Here is a 20789-nt window from a genome sequence, read left to right as displayed (position 1 = left end):
CCCAGACAGATAACCAGTGTTCATGACAGCATTCTTCACAAGAGCCAGAAGATGGAATCAACTCAGGTGGCCATGAAGAGTGGATAAACATTGGCAAAACCAGCTTCATCAGACAGTGAGAGAGGATCATTTGCACCTCTCTCGGACAAAGTTCACTTTCATTTCTGTAGACTAGCATCATTTGCATTACTCTCAGTTTCTGCAGCTTACAGAATTGAAAAATAGCTGAAAAGCAGTAAGACACAGACCAGCTAAAAGGATACACTGGACACCTGGTTGTCTGTTTTCACTCATCCCCAAGTCTGTCACAGTTTTGGGGTTGTTGTGTTTTTGTTGTTGTTGTTTTGACAAAAGTCATAGAAGGGAATCTATGTCTGTAGTACCAATTGATTATTTTCAATTGGGAAAAAATAATCTAATCTCTAAATTTACCACCGAGTTTCCTTGTTTTGTCGAGGAACTCTTGAGCTACAGGCAGAGTTGGGACAAAGTGTGTCCTTGGTCAGGAGCCACTAATCCTGGTACTGTCTGTAATTTACTGTGTACTTAAGACAATTGGTTTAACCTCTCTGGGTCTCTGTTTCATTAAGTGAAAAATGGAGGGTTGGGCCAGATCTTTGACTTTCTTCCTGGCTTTTCAAAGTTTTATATATCATGGTTTTATCCTATCCTTCTTGAATTCCTGATTCTTCCTGAATTCTGATAAGCCTCAGAATGAGACCCAAACATTCTCAAGGAGCTATTTCAGGGACACTGTATTAATATGACAGAAACAGGTAGTTTTCATTTCTTTGGAGAACTAACCCTATGTTTTGGGCCTTGGCGATTGCTGGCTGCAGTTAACAGTATTCTGGTACACTCCATCCTTCCCTCCTCTATCCCTACCCCGAGAGCATTAGAAACCAGCTCTTTGTGAAAAATGAGCACTTTTTCCATTATCGAGATGGAAGTGTTCCTATTATCGCTGTGCCTCAGAGCGTAGCTTTGGAACTCATGAGCTGGCACTGGAGAGTGTAGTGGAATATGGAGAATAGGAAGTGACAACTAAAATGTTCTGTCTGGAGTAAAGAGGATTATAATAACCTAGGGCATCTGTGGTTTGGTAGATTTTCATTTCCTCTGCATTCTGGGTAATTGTTGATGTTAGTAACCTTTTTTGTGTTCCTGGTTTCTGCTGCTTTCCATTGGTTGGCTCACCTACCAAGAGATGCTGTTTTCCATGAGATTTATTCAAAAGACAAGAAACTTTTTTTTTCCTTTAACACAAAGTTCCTGGGTGTTTCCGGAGATATTATACCCCTCTCTTCTACCTCCTTACCTTTCCTCTTAATATCTTCCTTTCTCCCTCCTTCCCACAGTGATTCTTGGGCTCTTGGGCCTGCATTCATTTAAGTCATGCTCCTTTGAGAGAGGAAGAGTGGGTGGGAAAGAACACTTGATCGTGTCCCTGGGACACTGCTCTGGAAAGGCTAATCCTTTCTTATGAGGAGTTCCTAGCTGTAGAGAGTCCTTTCCTAATGGCCAGGGTGACATCAGCTCCAGAGTTGGGCTTAGCCCCTGAGGGAGGGCACCGCAGCGCGCGCGCACACACACACACACACACACACACACACGTTCTTGTGCTGCCTGGGGGCTGCCCAGTGAGCAGAGCGAGCGCAGCTTGTGCCCCAGGTGCTGCTTGCTTATCTGCCGCCTTCCTGCTGTGAAACTCCTTGGTTCTACCCTGACCATCCTGGCTGCATCCTGAATTCGGCTCTGTTACACAGGCTGACAGATAACACGGATGAAAGAAGACCTGGGAGACCTCTCTGAGCAGAGTGCATCACCAAAGAGAACTTCAGCTCCCTCCCACTTTTCAACCAGTGTTACCTTTGAAGTGAAAAAACAGTTGAAGTGGAGTGAGGTTTGAGCTAGCTTCTCATTTTATTTTTCCGTGACCTTTCTTTTCAACCTCTGTTGTGTGTGTGTTTTTTTTTAAGATTTTATTTATTTATTTGACAAAGAGCGAGCACAAACAGGGGGAGTGGCAGGCGGAGGGAGAAGAAGAAGCAGGATCTTCGCTGAGCAGGGAGCCAGATGTGGGTCTCAATCCAAGGACCCTGGGATCATAACCTGAGCCAAAGGCAGACGCTTAACCAACTGAGCCACCCAGGCGCCCCTCAAACTCTGTTTAATAGTACTTTATTACTTTTAAGACTATGCTTCTAGATTATTTGTAAAGGAAATTGGGGTGCATTGAATATAATAGTAATGTATATTATAACCTAGGGAAGAATCTTGAATTTTGTTATCTTTCTCTTTTTTCTTAGAATTGTTAAATTTATGTGGCTCCCAGCAGTCCTGTGATTGTGGTTGAAGCCCTCTCTCTGGGGCCCTGAGTGGAATTAGGTTGCAGAGGGTACTTTGTTTTCTTCAGCAAAAGGAGCTATGGAGTAAGATCTGGGAGTCTTAGAGGTCTGTGCGAAATATTTCTCCAACTCTATAATTCACTTCCTCCCATTTATACATATTTTGGCTTTAAACATTGTTAAATTCTCCCAGTGACTCTCTGAAGGTTACTATAATTATTATGGTTTCACAGATTAGAAAAACAGATACAAAGGGGTAAAGTAACTTTCTTCAGGGCCAACTGGGAAGCCAGAGCCAGGATTGGAGACTGTTACTCATTGACTATTTCACCATGTAATCTTAATCTCATAACTCAGGAAATAACTTTTAACATTTTGGGCTATATTATTTCATTCATTTCTCACGTGTATTTTTATTATGTTATATTAGTAAAAATCATGCCATGTGAAAGTGTATACCCTCCTCTTTCCTCAAATTGATGTCATTTCACAAGAATTTTCTCACATTACTTAAAAACACTTGGGAAACAATTTTAGTGACTGCGTCGTATTTTCTTTGATGGCTGTACCACGGTTATTTAACTGTGTTCCTAACGTTGAGTGTTTATATTGGGTCTCATTTTTGCTCTTACAGTCAGTCTGCAGCAAGTAGCTTTGTTGTCTGAACTGTTGCCTACACAACAGTCATCTGCACTTCTGATTATGTCCTTAAGGGTAGATTCCTGCAAACTAGGACCACTGAGTCTGAGTTTGACTGTTTGGGAGGATTTTCTGGAAGATTGAATCACTTTATATTTCTATAAGCTCGGCCTTTGGGAAGATTTCTTCACTTTCTTTAACAGTGATCTTTGTCATTTCTTAAACTAGTTTGCTAGAGATTAATTTGGTAACCAGCAAATGGTATCTTGCTCTTACTGTAAGCAACTTCTCTACTTGGTGAAACGGCCCTTTTCATGTGTCCTTTAGCCATCTGAAGAACCACTGTTTCTGCTCAAGAAAAGGGCACAGATGAGGAAGACTGTGGTTCCAGAGAGAAGCACTTGCGGGACAGAGCTTGTGTTATGTTGGGAGAAGTTGAACTTTCTTTATTGTTGTTGTTTGCCTCGCCTTGAAAGGTCCACCTTACTTGAATGCTACAGTCTGGGGCAGAGTCAGTAGTGAGTCCTTGGGACCCTGCCACTGGCTTCTGTGGGTGCTGATCCCTGTAGCGGAGGGGGGAATGTGGCACTAGAGCTGAGGGCTTAAAAGCTCATGCATAGGACACACAGGGTTCACCTATAGCTGAGGTTTCATTCCTTGAATGGCATCTTTGTGAAATGATGTCGTTCTGGTTGTTTGTTTGAATGAGGAATCAAACTGTGAATTCTCTGAATTCTATTTCCTTACTGTCACTTTGCAGTACATATAGGTTCTTGTGGATAGTACTTAAAATCCGGTGCTAGCCTGTCTTTCCCAATTAGCTGGCACCATTTTTTTTGGCTTGAGCTTTTCATTCTCTAGGCTCATGTTGTAATGATGGAACATTTTAAAACACAGATTAGTTCTGAGTTGATTGAATTCTTTATAACACTGTTGCTGTGCCTAAAGCCTGTTGGAAATGGCCATCTTTTATCTTTTGAGGTTGAGGTCTAGTTGCATTAGAAATAGCTCTCCCTGGTGAAGCATCTGCGTTCTGCTCATGTCATGATCTCAGGGTCCTGGGATCTAGTCCCACTTCTGCATTGGGCTCCCTGCTCAGCAGGGAGCCTGCTTCTCACTCTCCCTTTCTGTCTGCCACTCACCCTGCTTGTGTTCTCTCACTCTCTCAAATAAATAAATAAAATCTTTTTTTTAAAAAAAAAAAAAGAAGAAGAAGAAGAAAAATGCTGTCCCCACCACCACTTCCTCAGTGCTTAAAGCACTGAGTTCACTACTCTACTTGGAAAGGGATTGGGTGTCCTGAAGCATTAGTTACATAATTGTGGATTGGCTTTCACCCATCCAGCCTGACTTCCTCCTGTGATCATGAATTCCAGGCTAGCAACAGTAATTAGATCTCAGAAAGGCCCATCCAAAGGCACCAGGCCAGAGAGCCTCACAGCCTCTTCTGTGCATCAGCTGAAGTTTCAGAGCCATTCGTTTTCAGGGTATGGTAGTAACCTTAGACAGGTAGCACTTTTTTTTTTTCTGTGCGTTAATTTTAATGAAGCAATGACACCTGCTTTCTGTTCTGCTTTGGGATCCACAGGGAGCTAACCTGGCCATTTGGGTGCCTTTCCACCTTTGCTCATTGTTACTGCTTAGATAGACTGCAAAAAGGGCAGCAGGCAGAAAACCCCCATTCCCACAAGCTACTAAGTAACCCAGTGAGAGCTAGATTTAGAGAAGCAGGTAAGTGCTGTTAGAAGTTGGAAAGATCAGGGAAGACTTCCTAGAATCCAAACTTTGAAAGATGAAGTGACATTACAAAGGAATGACCGTGAGAAGACCTATAATTCAAGACTTAACACTTAAGGTACAACATCATTTTGCAATCCGCAAAGGGTTTTCTCTTTCATTCTCTAAGTCTCACAGGAACTCTGTAGAGATAGTGCAAAATTCAATGCTGGGCAGAGAGTCTGACAGGCAGCAAGTGGCAGAAAATCTGAGCTCTTACCTGGTTTCCATCACATATCTTTCATGACTCAGTCTTGAAGAGGAGCCCCACAGAGCCCCGGAGACTAAGGGAGCCATTCACCCAGAAGGTCATAACAAGGCTGTTCTAGGCAGGGGTCATTTAGGGACCCCCCCCCAAGGATGTTTCCAGTTATCTTTGGAGTCTAAAATGAGGGCCTAATATTATAAAACGTGTTCAGGAATCATTTTGGAGGGAAAGGAGTTAGTGAAAAACAGTTCTTTTAAAACTTGTTGAGATACCAGCATGAGAGAATCGTACCAAAAATAAAACATTGCAAGTTTATCATTATTATATGGTATATATTAATCATTTCTAGAAAGAAGGATATATGTTTTTAAAAAAAGGTAATAAAGATATCTTACAACATCTCATGAGATAGAAGAACTGGAAGAGTTATGACAAAGCTAAAAGAAAAGCAAAACTAGGAATGAAGATGAATAGAGACAAATACTTCATATATATTTTAAACCTCTATTCATTTTAGGTTTCTGGCCATGAGGCCTAAGTGCCATTTTTCTTTCCTCAAACTGGAAGTACAGAGACCAGCAGGAAGGTGGTCTGATAGGTGAGCCGGCTCCTCTCCTTGTATGTGGAGGCTCCAACCTCGTATGTGTAGGCTCTGACAGGTTGTTAGCAGGCTCTCAGGCAGGTCAGGGAAATAGTGTATTATTAAAGGGGGTCTCAGACCAGGCTTCATATGCTTTTACCCTGGCACTGCCAGTTATGCTTGTTTATTGGAAAATGACAAGCATATAAGCATTGCTTATATGGGTATCTGTTGTATCCAAGTTCTTGCTGCCTGTCAGGAAGTGGGACACCTGATGGGACCCCTCTGAAAGAGAGTTGAAAGCTTTGTGTTCCATTGCTCTGACAGAATTATACAAGGTAATCTATTTCAGGTGACCCTTCAGTATCTGCCCTCTAAGGTGGAGCAGGGCCAGGCATTGTTCACAGCTTAAGAATATAAGGGTTAACAAAGAAGACAGGCAAGATCGTGTCTTGCTGGAGCTTATGTGCATGGGAGGGGGAGACAACAAACAAGTTAAGAATAAATGAACAAGACGGTGCGTTATATCACCCTTTGGGGGCTCTTGAAAGATAGAATCTCTCCTGAGTTCCACATATCACAAGGTAAATTTTTGTGCCTGAATAAACATACAAAGGTGACTGATCTGTTCAAGCCTGCTGTGCTTCTGTTTGATGTATATTACTAAGGAATTTTCAAACCTGCCAATCTCTGAGAATTCTAAACACATTTTTCTCTCTTAGGTTGCAGAGAACACATCTTAGAAGATGCAAAACCTGAATCTATCAGCGATACTCCGGACTTAGCCCTGCCACCTGAAATGCCGATTTTGATTGATTTCCATGCTCTGAAAGACATCCTTGGGCCCCCGATGTATGAAATGGAGGTGACTATTCTCATTTCTTTGTTTATGGCCTCCAGTTTACTCTGATCACTGCTTCACAGATTGGAGGAGAGTCAGAACTGGGTGGTTTGGGAGGCTGAATTTTGTCGGGAGATTGGAAACTTGTTTTCTGCAAGGTATTGAATTTTAGTGCCCAGTGTGATAGTAAGTAAGGCTTTTGCAGAGAGCCAGAGACCTGGCCTCATCCTCTTCTGGAAACTCAGTCTGATCTTATTCTCTTGTTCTCCAGTTCCATTCTAAGAACAGGGTCTCTGACTTTCCTCCTTAGAAATTCTATTTTCCCATTAATTCCTAATTACAGATTTTTTGTGTGTGCTGTCAGAGTCTTGGGGGACAGAGGCAAGAAAGCAACCTAAGTATAAAATAATCTGCAAACGTGAGCCTACCTTTAACTTCTGACTGCCCTGTTGCAGACCCAGATTGCATCTTTGGAAATCTGTCATTTCATGCTAATAGCTCTTTGGGTTAAAGCCATGCAGCCCTATTTCCTTTTTTCTCCCTGTCCCTCACGACAGAATGTCCAGTCAGAAAGGCCTACGCCCCAGGACTTAGTTGAGGCAGCTGGATGGAAAAAGGTATTGAGTCTGTGTCTGCTGAGGCATTTTGATACATTCCATAGGATTCTTCTATGAGCTAGCAAGGGTCAGTGACTAGAAAAAATTTTTGTTACACTACTGAACATAGCATCTTCCTTCAGAAGCTCTACCATCACCTCCTCTCAGTATAAGAAAAAAATGATTTTCAGAAGAGTAAGTCTGATAAATTATACAGAAGATAATCTCTCCCTCTGACATTCAAAATCACTACCAGTAGATGTGGTTTTCCTCAAGTCTTAAAATTGTGGAGAGGAAAAATGGTCCCAAACCAATCTTGTTTATCTGTTTATACTCTTAGCTGGTCATTAAAGCTAATGAGCCTCTCTACAAAACTCTGTTACAAGAATAGAACTTGTTTACTCCCAACAGTGAATCTGGTCCTGAACAGTAGAATCAGACAAATTGGTTATTTGAATTCTTAAGATGTCATGGATTTAAATTTTGAAGTGTTGTAAAAAATGGAGCAAAAGTTTTCCTTACTTGAGAAAGTGTGCAAAACTTGCTTTTCTGTTCTGTAAGAATGCAGTGGTTTTGAGAGTAAAGAAGAAAACAGGTTCTGACTCCTGCATTTCCAATGGGCTATTTTGCTAAGCTTTCTGGAACAGTACATTCCAGCAGTTCTTTGGGAATTCAAATTAGAGCAACAGATAACAACCAAAGATTGATGCATGTTTCTGTTGCATATACCCCTTCTCTCCCAGTCATTTCTGCCACTTTTAGATTTGGAAGCGTCGTTGACATTCTTAGAGCTTTGGCAAAAAAGGAAGCGAAAGAATGAGAAACGAGAAATTTTGTAAACACTGCTTAACAGCTCTGTTTGATATCATTGGAGAAACTCATTTTCCTATGGGCATCTGAGCACTTTTTGCCAACATGAATCTGAAAGGTAGAGTCTAGTAGCCTTTTGCCTTTTATAAATAGCATCTTAGAATAGAAGGTCTCGTGTTTGGGAGTTTGGAACATTTTGTTCACCTTTTCCACACTTGAGAGAATTCACCCTGTAGCCTGGGGTTTCGGTCTCTATCTCCAATGGTCTGATGAACCATCGGCCCCGAGCTGCTTGATCACCTTCGCCTGAGCTTTGGCATCTCTGAGAAACATTTCTGTATCGTCTGACTGTCCCTGAGGGCCATCACTGTGCTGGAGTCTTCCATTTTCTATCCAAGAAGAAGCTTGAAGAGATTAAATGAGTCCTGCAAATTCATATAAGGTGCAAATAGTGAAGCCAGTATTCCGGCTCAGACCAGGTGATGGCAAGTCCAGTATTCTTTCTCCTCTTCTCCAGTACCCTGTTCAACCAAGCTAATTCCTTCCCTTCCCTGCAAAAAACAGAGTGGCTTAAAGGATGGCAGTTTAAAAAAAAAAAGACATCTGCTCCACATCAGATTGATATTTGTACTCTTACCAGCATAGTGCTGTTCTCTGGAATGGGAGAAGTTGGCCTGGGATTCTTGGCCACTTTTTGTGTGTTATCTGTTAGGTATCAGGCACCCTGGAAGACCCTCTAACAAGTGACACATCCTTGAATCTTCAGTCATGGCAGCTTTACAAGAACAGATGAGGCTTAGAACATTTAAATAACTTGCAAGAAGACACAGCTTTTGCCAGAATGGAGATATGGGTCAAGCCTGACTGACTCCACAGCTGTAATCTGTTTCTCATGTGAGGCAGATAAAGCGCTGGCACACCTGGGTCTCCATTCTCACAGAGAATGCTCCATGGCCAGCCTTCGTCACTCTTCTTCTGTAAAAAAGTCTGGGTAAAAAAGTCTGGAGAGAAATTGTACTAGGAATGTTGGAGTACATGTTGAAGTGATTGAGGTTTAAATGCCTATATTCTCCATAAAGGTAAAAGTCTAGGGTCTGTCATTTCTTCTAGAAAGAGTTTCATTCACTCAATAGATACGTATTAGAGATCTGCAGGCCAGCACAGTAGTAAACAGGCAAGGTATGATCTCTCCCTTCATGATGCTCCCTTTCATAGAGAAAATAATTTTAGCCCCTAACTGTAAGTTGAGATTGCTGCTGGAAGGAAGACAAGCTCGTGTCACTGAGATTGGGAGGATCACTGCCCCGGCGCCATCTGAGACATTGTTTAGAGATAGACTTGGGCTTGCTGACAGTTTACATACGGGGAACAAAGGAAACAGTTATTAGGAACTTCTGCGCTTCTGGAGGGAGCAACAGGATTTTCGTGTGGCAGTACCATTTACTGCATTGGGAAAGAGTGGGATGGTGAACATATTAAGTTTGAAACATTTGAGGCACAGGAAAGGAGACGTGGACGTGGACAGGCATAGGCCTGTGACCTATGAAGAACAGGTCCAAAGCGGAGGCATGAATTGTCGGAAGACAGAGGATATTTCAAGTCGCAGAGATGTTGAGGTCACCAGAGGAGAAAGCATACACAGAGGAGCTGGTAGCCTGAGGGAGGCCCTGAAAAATGCCAACATTCAGGGTCATGGAGAAGAAGAGAGCTCTCAGAAAAAGAGAGAAAGTTGAAAGTGACCAGCAGGCAGCTGGAGGGAAACAGGCTTTATGCTGCCATGAGAGCAAAGAGGGAAACCCTCTAGAAGGAGGGAACGTCCAAATGTGTTTGCTGTTTGTGTATTTGCTTTAATAATGTGGAGGTCATTGAACTTTGAGAGGGGAGTTGCGGGCATAGGAGATTTGGGGATGTGTGGAAGGAGGAATGGGAGGTGAGGAAACAGTGTGTAGGCTCCTCTTTTCAGAAGCTGGCTGTGAATGAGTGCAAAGAAATGAGGTGGCTGGAAGGGAGTGTGGGGACCACAGAATGTTTGCAAGTGGAGGTCTGTGTGCTGATCACAACAGTCCAGTAGAGAGTGGGACGGATTGTTGCTGGAGAAACAGTGGGAACAAAGTCTTTGGGCAGGTGAGTTGGGATGGGATCCACAGTGTGCGGTGATGAAGTCTTGTGCAACAGAGGATACCCTTTGTGGGGTATAATGAGGAAAGGGGCAAGAGTAGTGAGTTATTTACAAGAAAATGATTATAATGATGGAACAAAGGCTTGTTCTTTGCCCCGGGAGAGAAGTGAAGCCAGGACAGAGCACGTGCAGAACGTGAAGGTAGCAGCATTGATGATCTGGAAGACAAGTGAACTAGAGGGATAAGAACGTCATCGGGGGTAGGAGCATTCGAATTCAGATCTCCATCAGAGGTGGTGGGATTTCTGCTTGTGATAAGGACCTGGGAGAGAGTGGGTGAGTTGAGGTGAGGAAACCGTTGTTGGGATTGAGGAGCTGTTCAGAGAGCACAGAAGCCAGGTAGCTGCGGAGCAGCTGTTCGCTGCAGACACCTTGGATGATAGCAGGATGCGGGGTGTGGGGGGGAAGGGAGGAGTGTTTTGAAAGCAGAAAATAGTGAGAAGGGAATGGAAGTGGGGGAACCAGCTGCTGTAGCTGGGGGTTAGGAGAAGGGAGGAAGAAGGAGGCCTCTCACTCAGCAGGTGGTAAACCCAGCCTCCTTGAGTGGGATGTGTTGGGGCTAATGATGTGTATGTGTTTAGATAGATGGGTTTTAGGGTTGGGTGAGTTGATAAATATAAAACACCCACTGCAGGACCTGGTACCTGCTAAAAAATGAACAAGTGCTAGTTCCTGCAACCGCCTTACTTTCTAAAAATTAACATCCCTAATCACCAAAACAACAACAACAACAACAACACCTTGTTTTTAATTGTTTTTGTAGTCCTGATTTTTTACCTGCATTTAATAGTCTTCACCACCCCTAACTATTCTTCACTCTCATCAAAGATGAGTCTGCAGAAATGTTAGTGCCTAAAGTATGGCTGACCTAGCTAACTACCAGTGAGGAACAAAGGTAAGAAGGCACATTCTTATTCCCTTTAGAATTCCCTAAGCAGGTTGAAAAAAGAGTTCTAGGAACTTAGTTTAGATTTCACATTTAGGAATAGTATCATGTCCCCTTTTCCATACAGTGGGATTTCCTAAAGAGACAAGATCAGTTAAACTCACTTTAAGGAAAGGAAAGGAAAGCTCTCCAGCCCTGGGAGAGAAGGCGGGTGTGGGTGCGGGTGTCCGTAGCCACCTGGGCATCGGCCATGCTGCGCAAGCGACCACAGCACCTAGTACCGAGAGCACTTCCTCAGAAGCCCGGGGCCAGGGCCACATCCAGCAGCAGAGAAAGTAGGAAAGGCACAGGAATCAAATGACAATTACTGAATCTTATTTGCTCTGGTCAGTCAGGAGATTGCCGTTAATGTCAGCTCAGTTGTAATTTCGTTTATTGGTTGGTTACATGAGCATCCTTAGGGTGAAAAGAGGATCTTACAGTTGTCATTTGCATCCTAGTGAAAGCAGGAGAGGCCTCCACATCCCTGGATACATATCCTAGCTGGCCAGTCTTGGAGTTGACCCAAAATCTCCAGGGGTAACAGTCTTAAACTCACAGATTATAACTGTAGTAACACAATCAGAAGAACAGGTCAGCTCTAGTCGTTGAAGGATAAATTTAATTTTCAGCCTCAGAAAAGCAGTCATCCATGCCCTAAGTGTCTGTGTGCTGTCCGGCCCGCCAGACCTGAGATTGTGTTTTCTAAGTAGTCCTGACCCCATGCACATTTTGTATTAACGTCTTAGCATTGGCCTCCTGCGGTGGTGTATGAAAAGTCCTTATCCAGAGGTCACTTCCCTTAAAAAATAGTAATATTCAGGGGAAAAAGATAGACCTGCAGATTTTTAAAAGCATCTTGAATAGGGGCGCCTGGATGGCTCAGTCAGTTACATGCTGACTCCTGATTGCGGCTCAAGTCATGATCTCAGGAATGGGCGATTGAGCCGTGTGTTGGACTCCATGCTCAGTGAGAAGTCTGCTTTTCCCTCTCATTTCCTCTGTGCCCCTCTCCCCTACTCACACTTTTTCACTCTCTGCCCAAATAAATAAATAAATGTCTTTTTTAAAATAAAAAATAAATAAATGCATCTTGAATAAAACGCATCCAAAGGTGAATTCCAGGAGATTCCATCAGCGTGCTTGCCTCTCAAAACAGATAAAATCAAGTGCTGGAAATGGGCAGAGTATAAACACTAGTGAAATGCCCACAGGAATTATGGTGGTAAATTCCCCCATCCGCTCCATTTAAACCTGCTGGGCCACACGTGCCCATGTTATCCGGCACCCACACTGCACACTCGGCTTGGCCCAGTGCCCCACCATGAACTGATTTTGCCAAGAAAAGGCTCTACTGAAAGGGGCTGAAAGCAGCTGGCTCTCTGTGGTGCAGTGGCAGGCCAGACCGCGGCTCTTTAACATGGCTTTGAGAGAGGACAGTGGTCGACCCCAGCACCTTGCCAGGCGAAGGGGATGTGACCTGCTCTTTTCTAAACGCTGTGGAAATAAATTTACAGCTAGAAAAATCGAATAGTCATGAACTCAAGGCTTAGGATCTTAGTACAAAGACTTGAAAGAAGTTGGCAGGTAGATAACTGCTCGTGACAGCCTGGTAGGAGAATGAAAAGAAACCAGTTTACAGTGTAAGCGTCCCTGCTGATGAGCCTGTGCGCGTCCCACGGCCACCTGATGGTTCAGGTTGCACATTCAGTGCAGTACCTGTTTGCCCCTGGAAAGAAGGCCACTTGTGTCTGTAGTCCTTGGTACCTGCTGCCCTCTATCTCAGGATGGCTTCCTGGACCTTTTCTGCCCAGCCAACTCTTACTCATATTTTAAGACTCTGCTCAGGCTCTTCTGTGACACTTGTCCCTGCTCCCCAGACAGGATCCATGCCTCTTCAGGGCTCTGTAGATGAAAGCTCTTGGTACAGACCCTGCTGTCTCCCCATGCTGGAGTAGAATCGTGCCTTTATCTAATGTTCTTAAGTAGTCTGTCAGTTCCAAGAGGTATTCGCTTTTATGTCCCTATGAGCTGTAATGGAACCCAGCCCAGGATGCTCGGCAAAGCACTGTCGAATGGATGTAAAACCCTTGATCCCTCTCATGAGGCCACGGTAGTAAATAACAAGGTACTAAAACTGTGAGCATTAACCGAGGCTTGGAATGGTCACGGAGCTGAATGTACGTATTGTTTCAGTCAGTTACCGCTCCTTCCAGTTAATCAAGGAGGATGGACAGTGGGAAGTTGCAGTGATTAGTACACAAATGCTCCTTCAGCGCAGCTACCATCAAACTGTTAAGAATGAACTAGACTTTAGAAGACATGGGGTTTTTTTTCAAGATTTTATTTATTTGTTTGACAGAGAGAGCTCAAGCAGGAGAAGCAACAGGGAGAGGGAGAAGCGGGCTCTCTGCTGAGCCAAGAGCCCAGCATGGAGCTTGATCCTAGGACCCTGGGATCATGACCTGAGCCGAGGGTAGACGCTTAACCAACTGAACCACCCAGGCGCCCCCGAAGATTCTATTATTAATTAGGTCTTTCATTAAATATTTCCAACACTCCTTCAATCTGCATATTTATGCGATTGATTTCCATGACTGATGTAATTATTACAGCAGAAAGTAACCATTTCTTTAAACAAGATTTAGCAGATAAGGAAATTGAGGTACAAGGCTGTACCTGTGGGAAATAGAATGACCAAATGAGTGGGGATGCTTGTGTTCCACTTTGACATCTAGCGGGGAAAACATTCTCAGCTTCGAACCAAGGTCTGTCTTGGCTAATACAGCAGACCTGTAGTTTAGTTAGAAACTGACAGCAAAGTACTGATAAACACAGTTTTGATATTACTGTGTTGAATCCCTTTCTAAGGAGTGCTCTGAGATACAAATTGTTCTGTGTGAAGGGGCTAAGATGGCTGGAAGCTGCACACAGAACAGGAAAGGAGCACTCCCCTGAGGAGTCTGAAGAAGCGAGATGACAAACACAAAATTTGTGAGAGCCGGAAGATGAACTGTACGAGGAAACTATAATTCCACTGGGTTACTTAGTTTGAAAAAGAAGAACAAGGCATCTCCTAAACTAAATGTAAACTAAAGCTTACATTTCCACTTGGAAATGAAGGGGTCTTACATAGTAGCATAAATATTCAAATAGATAAATAAAGGAATATGAAGAAAGTATTATGTGTATTGATATTGATAGTTCATGGAGGTTTTTAATTGAGTGATAAGAATGAAACTCTGCTGCTTGAAGACAGGAAGCAGAATGAGATGAGTTCTTTGGCCTGTTCCTCATGGCTTGCTCGTAGGCCCCACCATCTTGGTATGTTTAGCTCTACGTCACAAAGCATTATACATACAACTTCACTTACTGCCCTTTCAGAGTCTAGAAAACGTCGTGTGTAGACAGTTTTCAGTGGTCTGTATTGTCAGGAATATACCCTTTCTGAAACTGGAAATTTTCTTTCTTTCTTTCTTTCTTTTTTTTTTAATATTTTATTTATTTATTTGAGAGAATAAGCAAGAGAAAGCACGAGCCAGGTGGAGAGGCAGAGGGCGAAGCAGGCTCCCCACTGAGCAGGGAACCCAATGTGGGGCTCCACCCCAGGGTCCTGGGATCCTGACCTGAACTGAAGGTAGATGGTTAACCGACTGAGCCACCCAGGCACCCCAAAACTGGGAATTTTCAAGTGTTAATCATTGTTACTACAGTTCACTTTATAATGATTGGGCAGGGGGAGGGGGAGATAACAGCCTTACTTTTCTACAATTCTAGACTAGTTCCTGTAACTCAGAAAAGTCTAAATGATTTAAAGCAGCCTTCCAAATGGGAGAAAATACTTCTCCTTTGGTTCTAGCTGAAACATAGAACCTTTAAACAAAAGATAAATTTTTAAGCATGTTAGAAGCAAGAGAAATGCATGCCTTTCAGTAGAAAGTAGAAATGCATGGCTTTCACTTTTTGCAGCCTTGTCTTTAACGGCTACCATGAATGCTTGTGTATGTAACTTATTAGAGTGTTATATGTAAAGGAAACTCTAAAAAAAATAAAAAGTATGATGGGATGCCTAGGTGGCACAGTCAAGTTAAGTATCTGCCTTTGGCTCAGGTCATGATCAGGGTTCTGGGATCTAGCCCCATGTTGGGCTCTCTGTGTAGCAGGAAGTCTGCTTGTCCCTCCACTTTGTGCCCTCTGCCTGCCCTCCCCACCCCCTACACACACTCATATGGGAGCACATTCTCTCCCAAATCAATAAAATCTTTAAAAAACAAAACAAAATACTATGTTTCCAAGTCTAAGAATCTAAGAGTTAAAGATCCTTTACCTTTTTAGGTAGTTAGTCTTAATCAGAGATTCTTGGGTTGCTGGTAATCAGGCCCCTCAGTTCTCCCACCTGTATGTTAAATCATGGATTTGCAATTTTCCCATCTTCAGGTTAATATGAAAACACTTAGCCATCAAGTCAGAATAAAGTGCTGGTGGGCATGGATGCTTCTGCCCTCCATCGTTTCAGTGAACAGTGTACCACTTACCTCTACCCAGAGTACCAAGCCTCCCCAGCAGATGGAGAGTTGGAAAACTGGCTCTGTTTCTTGAAGCGACACAGCAGTCAACAAGCACCTTACTCCTGATTCTTTAGAGACATTTTTGATATTATTCTGACAAATGAGTTTTGAGGATTCAGCTGTAAGAAAGGGATGGTTCTTGTTATAGCTAACAGAATTCTGCCAAATGGCTTTTTCGGTTACATTTACATATGATTCAGTGTACTGAGGATAATTCTTTAGGATTATTTCACTCAGCTCTAGAAAAGAGCCATATGGAACAGGACCCCCTGGCAAGTTCCCACCCAAAGCATATGTCATTAAGGTATAGAAAATTGTTTTTTTTATTAGAAACAAACAAGTCTTAGGAACACTCTCATAAGTAGTGTCTTTGTTTTCCTTAAATAGTACTGATCTTCTGCATATTGATCTTTGTGTCTCAAGTACATAGGGAAACAGGGCAAGTGACAAAGCCGAGGAGGTAGGATCCAGTACACACCCAGCACTGTGAACACCATGACTGGGACTTCTAAGTCTCTCACTTACTAGATGAAGTTAATTAGAATTAAATTTTTTGAATATGAAACAAACTTCCAAAACATGCTAGTAGATTTACCACTAAAAATAAGTGCCCACTTGCTTTTGTGGATGCCACCCATGATTTTTGAGTGTTTTAAAAGTCGGGATTTTCACCATCTTAGCCTCATGGAAAAGGAAGAAGCATCAGCCACACAGCCCTTTAGCCAGAAACTCAGACTGTTGGTTCTTTTGCTCCTTCGTGAGAAAGTTACCTCTGGTGGAAAAGTCTCATACTTGGATTAGCGATGGGTTGACACACTGTGCTCAGTTCCTTTGACCTGGATAGCTGCTTCTATAGGAAAAGAAATTTGGAGGCTCAGAGGGTACAATGAAAATTAATGTGATTATGTTTCAACTGTACTGTTCCTTTTTATGTGTTTCCCTAACTTGCATGAACTGGCTCCTCCCCTAGCGGGCGGTGTCAGACAAGTGACACGTTCAGTTGACAGCGGCAAGTGGGGGCGCACAGTGGGCCTCCGAGGCCACGGGAAAAAAGAGCCAGAGCATCGTCAGGGTCGTGTTTTAGAGTGTTTCCACAGCAGTGACAGAGAAAATGAAGTGGCAGAGAAGTAAAATCCAGGGGTTTTAACACCTACCTTCTCACACTTGGCCATTTAAGAAATGTATGTTTGGAAAAGGGTTTCTGCTTTCTGAAACAAATGCGTGATTACCTAAAATGAAGTTAGGTTCTGGAGTATGTGTAAATACGCAGCCTAATAAAAATATTTAAGTAGATAAAACAGTTGGGTTTGTTCTTTGAAAATTAGGGCATGTGTAGCTAAATGTGGCTCTTTAATCCAAGTTATTCACACATATTTTTAAGGTAAAAATCAGTGCCAAACAGGAAGTTTGGTTTTTCTTCTGGCAGAAAGCCATACATAGTAAGTGGTGACTCCAAATCATGTGAGGTAGTAAATACTTTGAATCGAAGCTTCAACTGAAGAAATAGGCTCTGGCGGCACATTGTGGGGCCAGAAAGCCAGCCAGAAAGCAATTTGGTTCTTGTTGACTGAACTGATCATTTTTCTTCTCTCAAGGTGTCCGAGCGGTTGAGTCAACCAGGAGTGGCAATAGGTTTGGCTTGGACCCCCTTAGGTGGGGAAATCATGTTCGTGGAAGCAAGCCGAATGGATGGCGAAGGTCAGCTAACTCTGACCGGCCAGCTAGGGGACGTCATGAAGGAGTCTGCCCATCTTGCGATCAGCTGGCTCCGCAGCAATGCGAAGAAATACCATCTGACTAATGGTGAGTGGCCTTGGCCGGCCGAGGAGCAGCTGTTCAGCGGGGAGGAGTTTTGGGATCGTGATCTGGGAGCCATCTCCCAGTTCTGTGTCAGGGAGTAAGATGGGCTCTAAATGAAGAATTACAGCTTTAGGAAAGTAGCAAACCTTTGATTCTGAAGGCTCATAGAAATTCTAGTTCCCGTGTTAGGAATGTGTGGCTAGTGCCTGAACTAGAAACCGATTTTCAAGGGTTTGTTTTCAGTTCTGCTTAGAGTGGAATCAAACTGTTCATCCAGACCCCACTCTAATTGTACCACCCATTAATATTTTGAGGGATTCATTTACCCAAAACATTTTTATCATTTTGATTCTCTTTTTTAGGACAAAAAGAAAACAGGTTTAATTTTTCTACATTAAAACCCTTATTTCCTTTTTTAAGCTTCTGGAAGTTTTGATCTTCTTGACAACACAGACATCCATCTGCACTTCCCAGCTGGTGCTGTCACAAAAGATGGACCATCTGCTGGAGTTACCATAGTAACCTGTCTCGCCTCGCTTTTTAGTGGGCGGCTGGTGCGTTCAGATGTAGCCATGACTGGAGAAATCACACTGAGAGGTCTTGTTCTTCCAGTAAGTCTGAAGAAAGTGATTTATATGGTTTTAAATTTTTTTAATTTTGTCTAAATTAATAGTAGTTTCCATATATATACATATATATATATATATATGCCTTAGTTTTAAACACATTAAAGTTTTATACTTGTAACTAATTTATATTTTTCAATATTGATGGAATAAAAGAAAAACTGACAATTTTCCCCATGTTTTCCCTTCTACTAAGAAAGAAGACTTATGAGGGAAAGAAAGATCAGTCTGGTCATCAGAAATGTCAGCCGTTAAGGTGAAGAGTGGAGGTTTTGTTCCAGTTAGTAAATTGTTAACCAGTTAACGTCTGTGTAAAACGGGATAGCAGCTGATTTTTTTTTTAATTTTAGGCTAACTTCTCAACTTTTGAAGTCCCTGTGAAACCTCCTGTAGGTAACGGAGATTACTGTAGTTGATAGATTTATGGAAAAACTAAGTATAAAATGGAAACTATAATGAAGACCAACCATGTCTAATTGCTCAATTTGTAAAAAGTTCATATACATGGGGCCTTGGGGCTCCCCTCCATACTCTGAACTACTTACAAAAACACTGACAAAAAATACAGAGATTTGAGCCATCTTTTAGGGTCTTAAGTCACTGATTACCAGTACTAGTCTACAACAGAATTTTGGTGGGTTTACAGCAAAGTGAGAAAAGAAAGAAATATTTATTCTGAGAACACCTTTATTTTATGAGGTAATTGTGAAAGTAGATCATAGAATCACGAGTCAAGATCACTAAAACTGCTCTCATTTCCCCAATTTTTAAAATTCAGTAAAGAATTTAACCATGTTCTAAATCCTGTTATTATGATACATTTGTAGTTGTGTACTTGAAAGGAATGGCTGATCCCTTTTCTTGACCTTACCAGGAATTTCTACATTTCAAGACACCATACAGTGGTTAATAGTGATTAATATTATCTGTGCTATTAAAAGGAAATGTAAATGCTTTACTGACATGAACTGTTCAGCTTCCTAGTTCAAGATGGTAGACTAAGCAAAGAGTGAAAGGAATAATACACTCAAAAATGAGTGGGGAGGGGCGCCTGGGTGGCTCAGTGGGTTAAGCCTCTGCCTTTGGCTCAGGTCATGATCTCCGGGTCCTGGGATCGAGCCCCGAGTCGAGCTCTCTGCTCAGCAGGAAGCCTGCTTCCCCTTCTCTCTCTGTCTACTTGTGATCTCTCTCTCTCTCTGTCAAATAAATAAGTAAAATTTAAAAAAAAAAAAAAAAAAAGAGTGGGGAGACAGCTGCTGAGAATTCAGTCAACTTCTGGAAGATAGTTTCCTGGCTGGTGAAACAGAATTGGAGGTAGAAACCATCTTCCCAGAAGGTATCTGGGAAAAGCATGGGCTCAGGGCCACAAGGCACAGAACAGGAGAGTAGGACAGAGATGGGAAACAAAACCAGGGGATTCATGGCAATCTCTGTAGAGTAAATGGTCTTCTTCTTGATCCCTTGCTTTCAGGGCAGATAAGCACACAGGTAAAGGCTTTCCCACCTCCGCAGGGGAGAGCTCCAGCAGCTTTGAGGAAGCCTCTAGTTTTAAAAGTATTCCACGAGACAGGTGAAAAGCCACGGTGTTTAAGGGAAAGATTTGCTAAAGCTGGCTGTTCAGAGAGAACGCAGTTCAAGAACAGAGAATGAGGACAAAACTTGGATTTAAAACATGTTTTAAAATTATAGAGAACTGCTTGAAAAAAAAAATAGAAAAAGCAAACAAACAGATCATCTATCAGGCATTCTAGCAAACAGAGAAAACGGAATAGAACAAATTGTCAAAGAAATAATGGAACATTTCCTAGAATTGACAGTTATCTTCAGATTGAAAGGGCCTGTGCCAACTAGAAGAAAATTTCATCCCTATGACTGGTCAGATGACTGAGGAAAAAGCTGTCTTAAGTCTCCTCAGGGACACCTGATGTACAATACCTTCAGAACTCTGATGGAGGAGGATTTTAAATCCCATCTTGTGTACACAGCCTTACCATCAAGCACATTAGAAAGACCGGCGTCTTCATGCATGGGCGGGGTCAGTTTGTCTCTGAAAGTGTACCTCAGCTGCACATGTTAGAGCCTTGACAGAGGACAGCTGTGTAGGAGCGCCTGGAACAGCCAGTGTCGCTGCAGGTGGTTGGACGCTCTGAGGGGCTATCTCCAGGGCTTACATGTTCTGAGGGGTGTGACTGAGAGCTGCATTTAGAGTCTTGCTTCAGAACATACCACCCCAAACAATATTTATTACTCTCAGTTTCTGTGGGTCAGGAATTCAGGAGAGGCTTAGCTGAGCTCTTCTGCCTCAGGACCCATCATACAGTCAAGACACCGGCCTGGTCCCAGTCATCTGTAGGTTGACTGGAGCTGGGGATCTGCTCCCAAGATTGTTCAGTCATCTGACTAGCAAATAGGCCATGGTTGGCAGGATTCCCCAGGTCCTCACCGAAGGGCTCCTCCAGAGGCCGTTGGGTGATCTCAAGTATGGCAGCTGGCTACCTCCAGGGCAAGAGATCCAGAGACAGACCTTGCAGCAGCAGCAGCTCTCATTTTGTATGGGTCAAGCGTGAAAGTCATACAGCATCACTTCCCCCACACTGTTTCTTAGGAGTCTCTAAGCCTGGCCCACATTCAAGGGGAGAATTAGGCTCCCCCTTTTGTGAGGGGACCTTGTGGACATACTTGAAAACCACATGAACCTATATCATTTGGGATATGTTTTCCTTCATCAAGTGGCACAAAGATTATGACTTTAAACCTGTACAGAAGGAGATAATTCTGGCACATGACTAAGCTCTGTAGGAATGGCATTTGTGGTCAAAATAATGTAGTGATTTTCCAGAATCAACCTATAGATAAGATTCTTTTGCTTACAGAATGGAATATAAATATTAAC

The 20789-nt window shown here is 42.8% G+C and overlaps 1 protein-coding gene across 1 annotated transcript in view; it reads left to right on the top strand.

Moving 5' to 3' along the window:
* LONP2 (lon peptidase 2, peroxisomal) overlaps positions 1-20789 on the top strand; it is a 105144-nt gene that overhangs the window by 83672 nt on the left and 683 nt on the right. Inside the window, exons 12-14 of the mRNA XM_044256204.1 lie at positions 6274-6416; positions 17066-17273; positions 17691-17881. Of these exons, the coding sequence (XP_044112139.1) occupies positions 6274-6416; positions 17066-17273; positions 17691-17881 (542 nt within the window). The remainder of the gene's footprint in view (positions 1-6273; positions 6417-17065; positions 17274-17690; positions 17882-20789) is intronic.

Source organism: Neovison vison, chromosome 7 (assembly GCF_020171115.1).
Source record: "Neovison vison isolate M4711 chromosome 7, ASM_NN_V1, whole genome shotgun sequence".
In the NCBI taxonomy this organism is placed as follows: domain Eukaryota; kingdom Metazoa; phylum Chordata; class Mammalia; order Carnivora; family Mustelidae; genus Neogale; species Neogale vison.
Note: the sequence above shows the minus strand (reverse complement) of the source record. Positions and strands in the feature narration are given on the sequence as shown.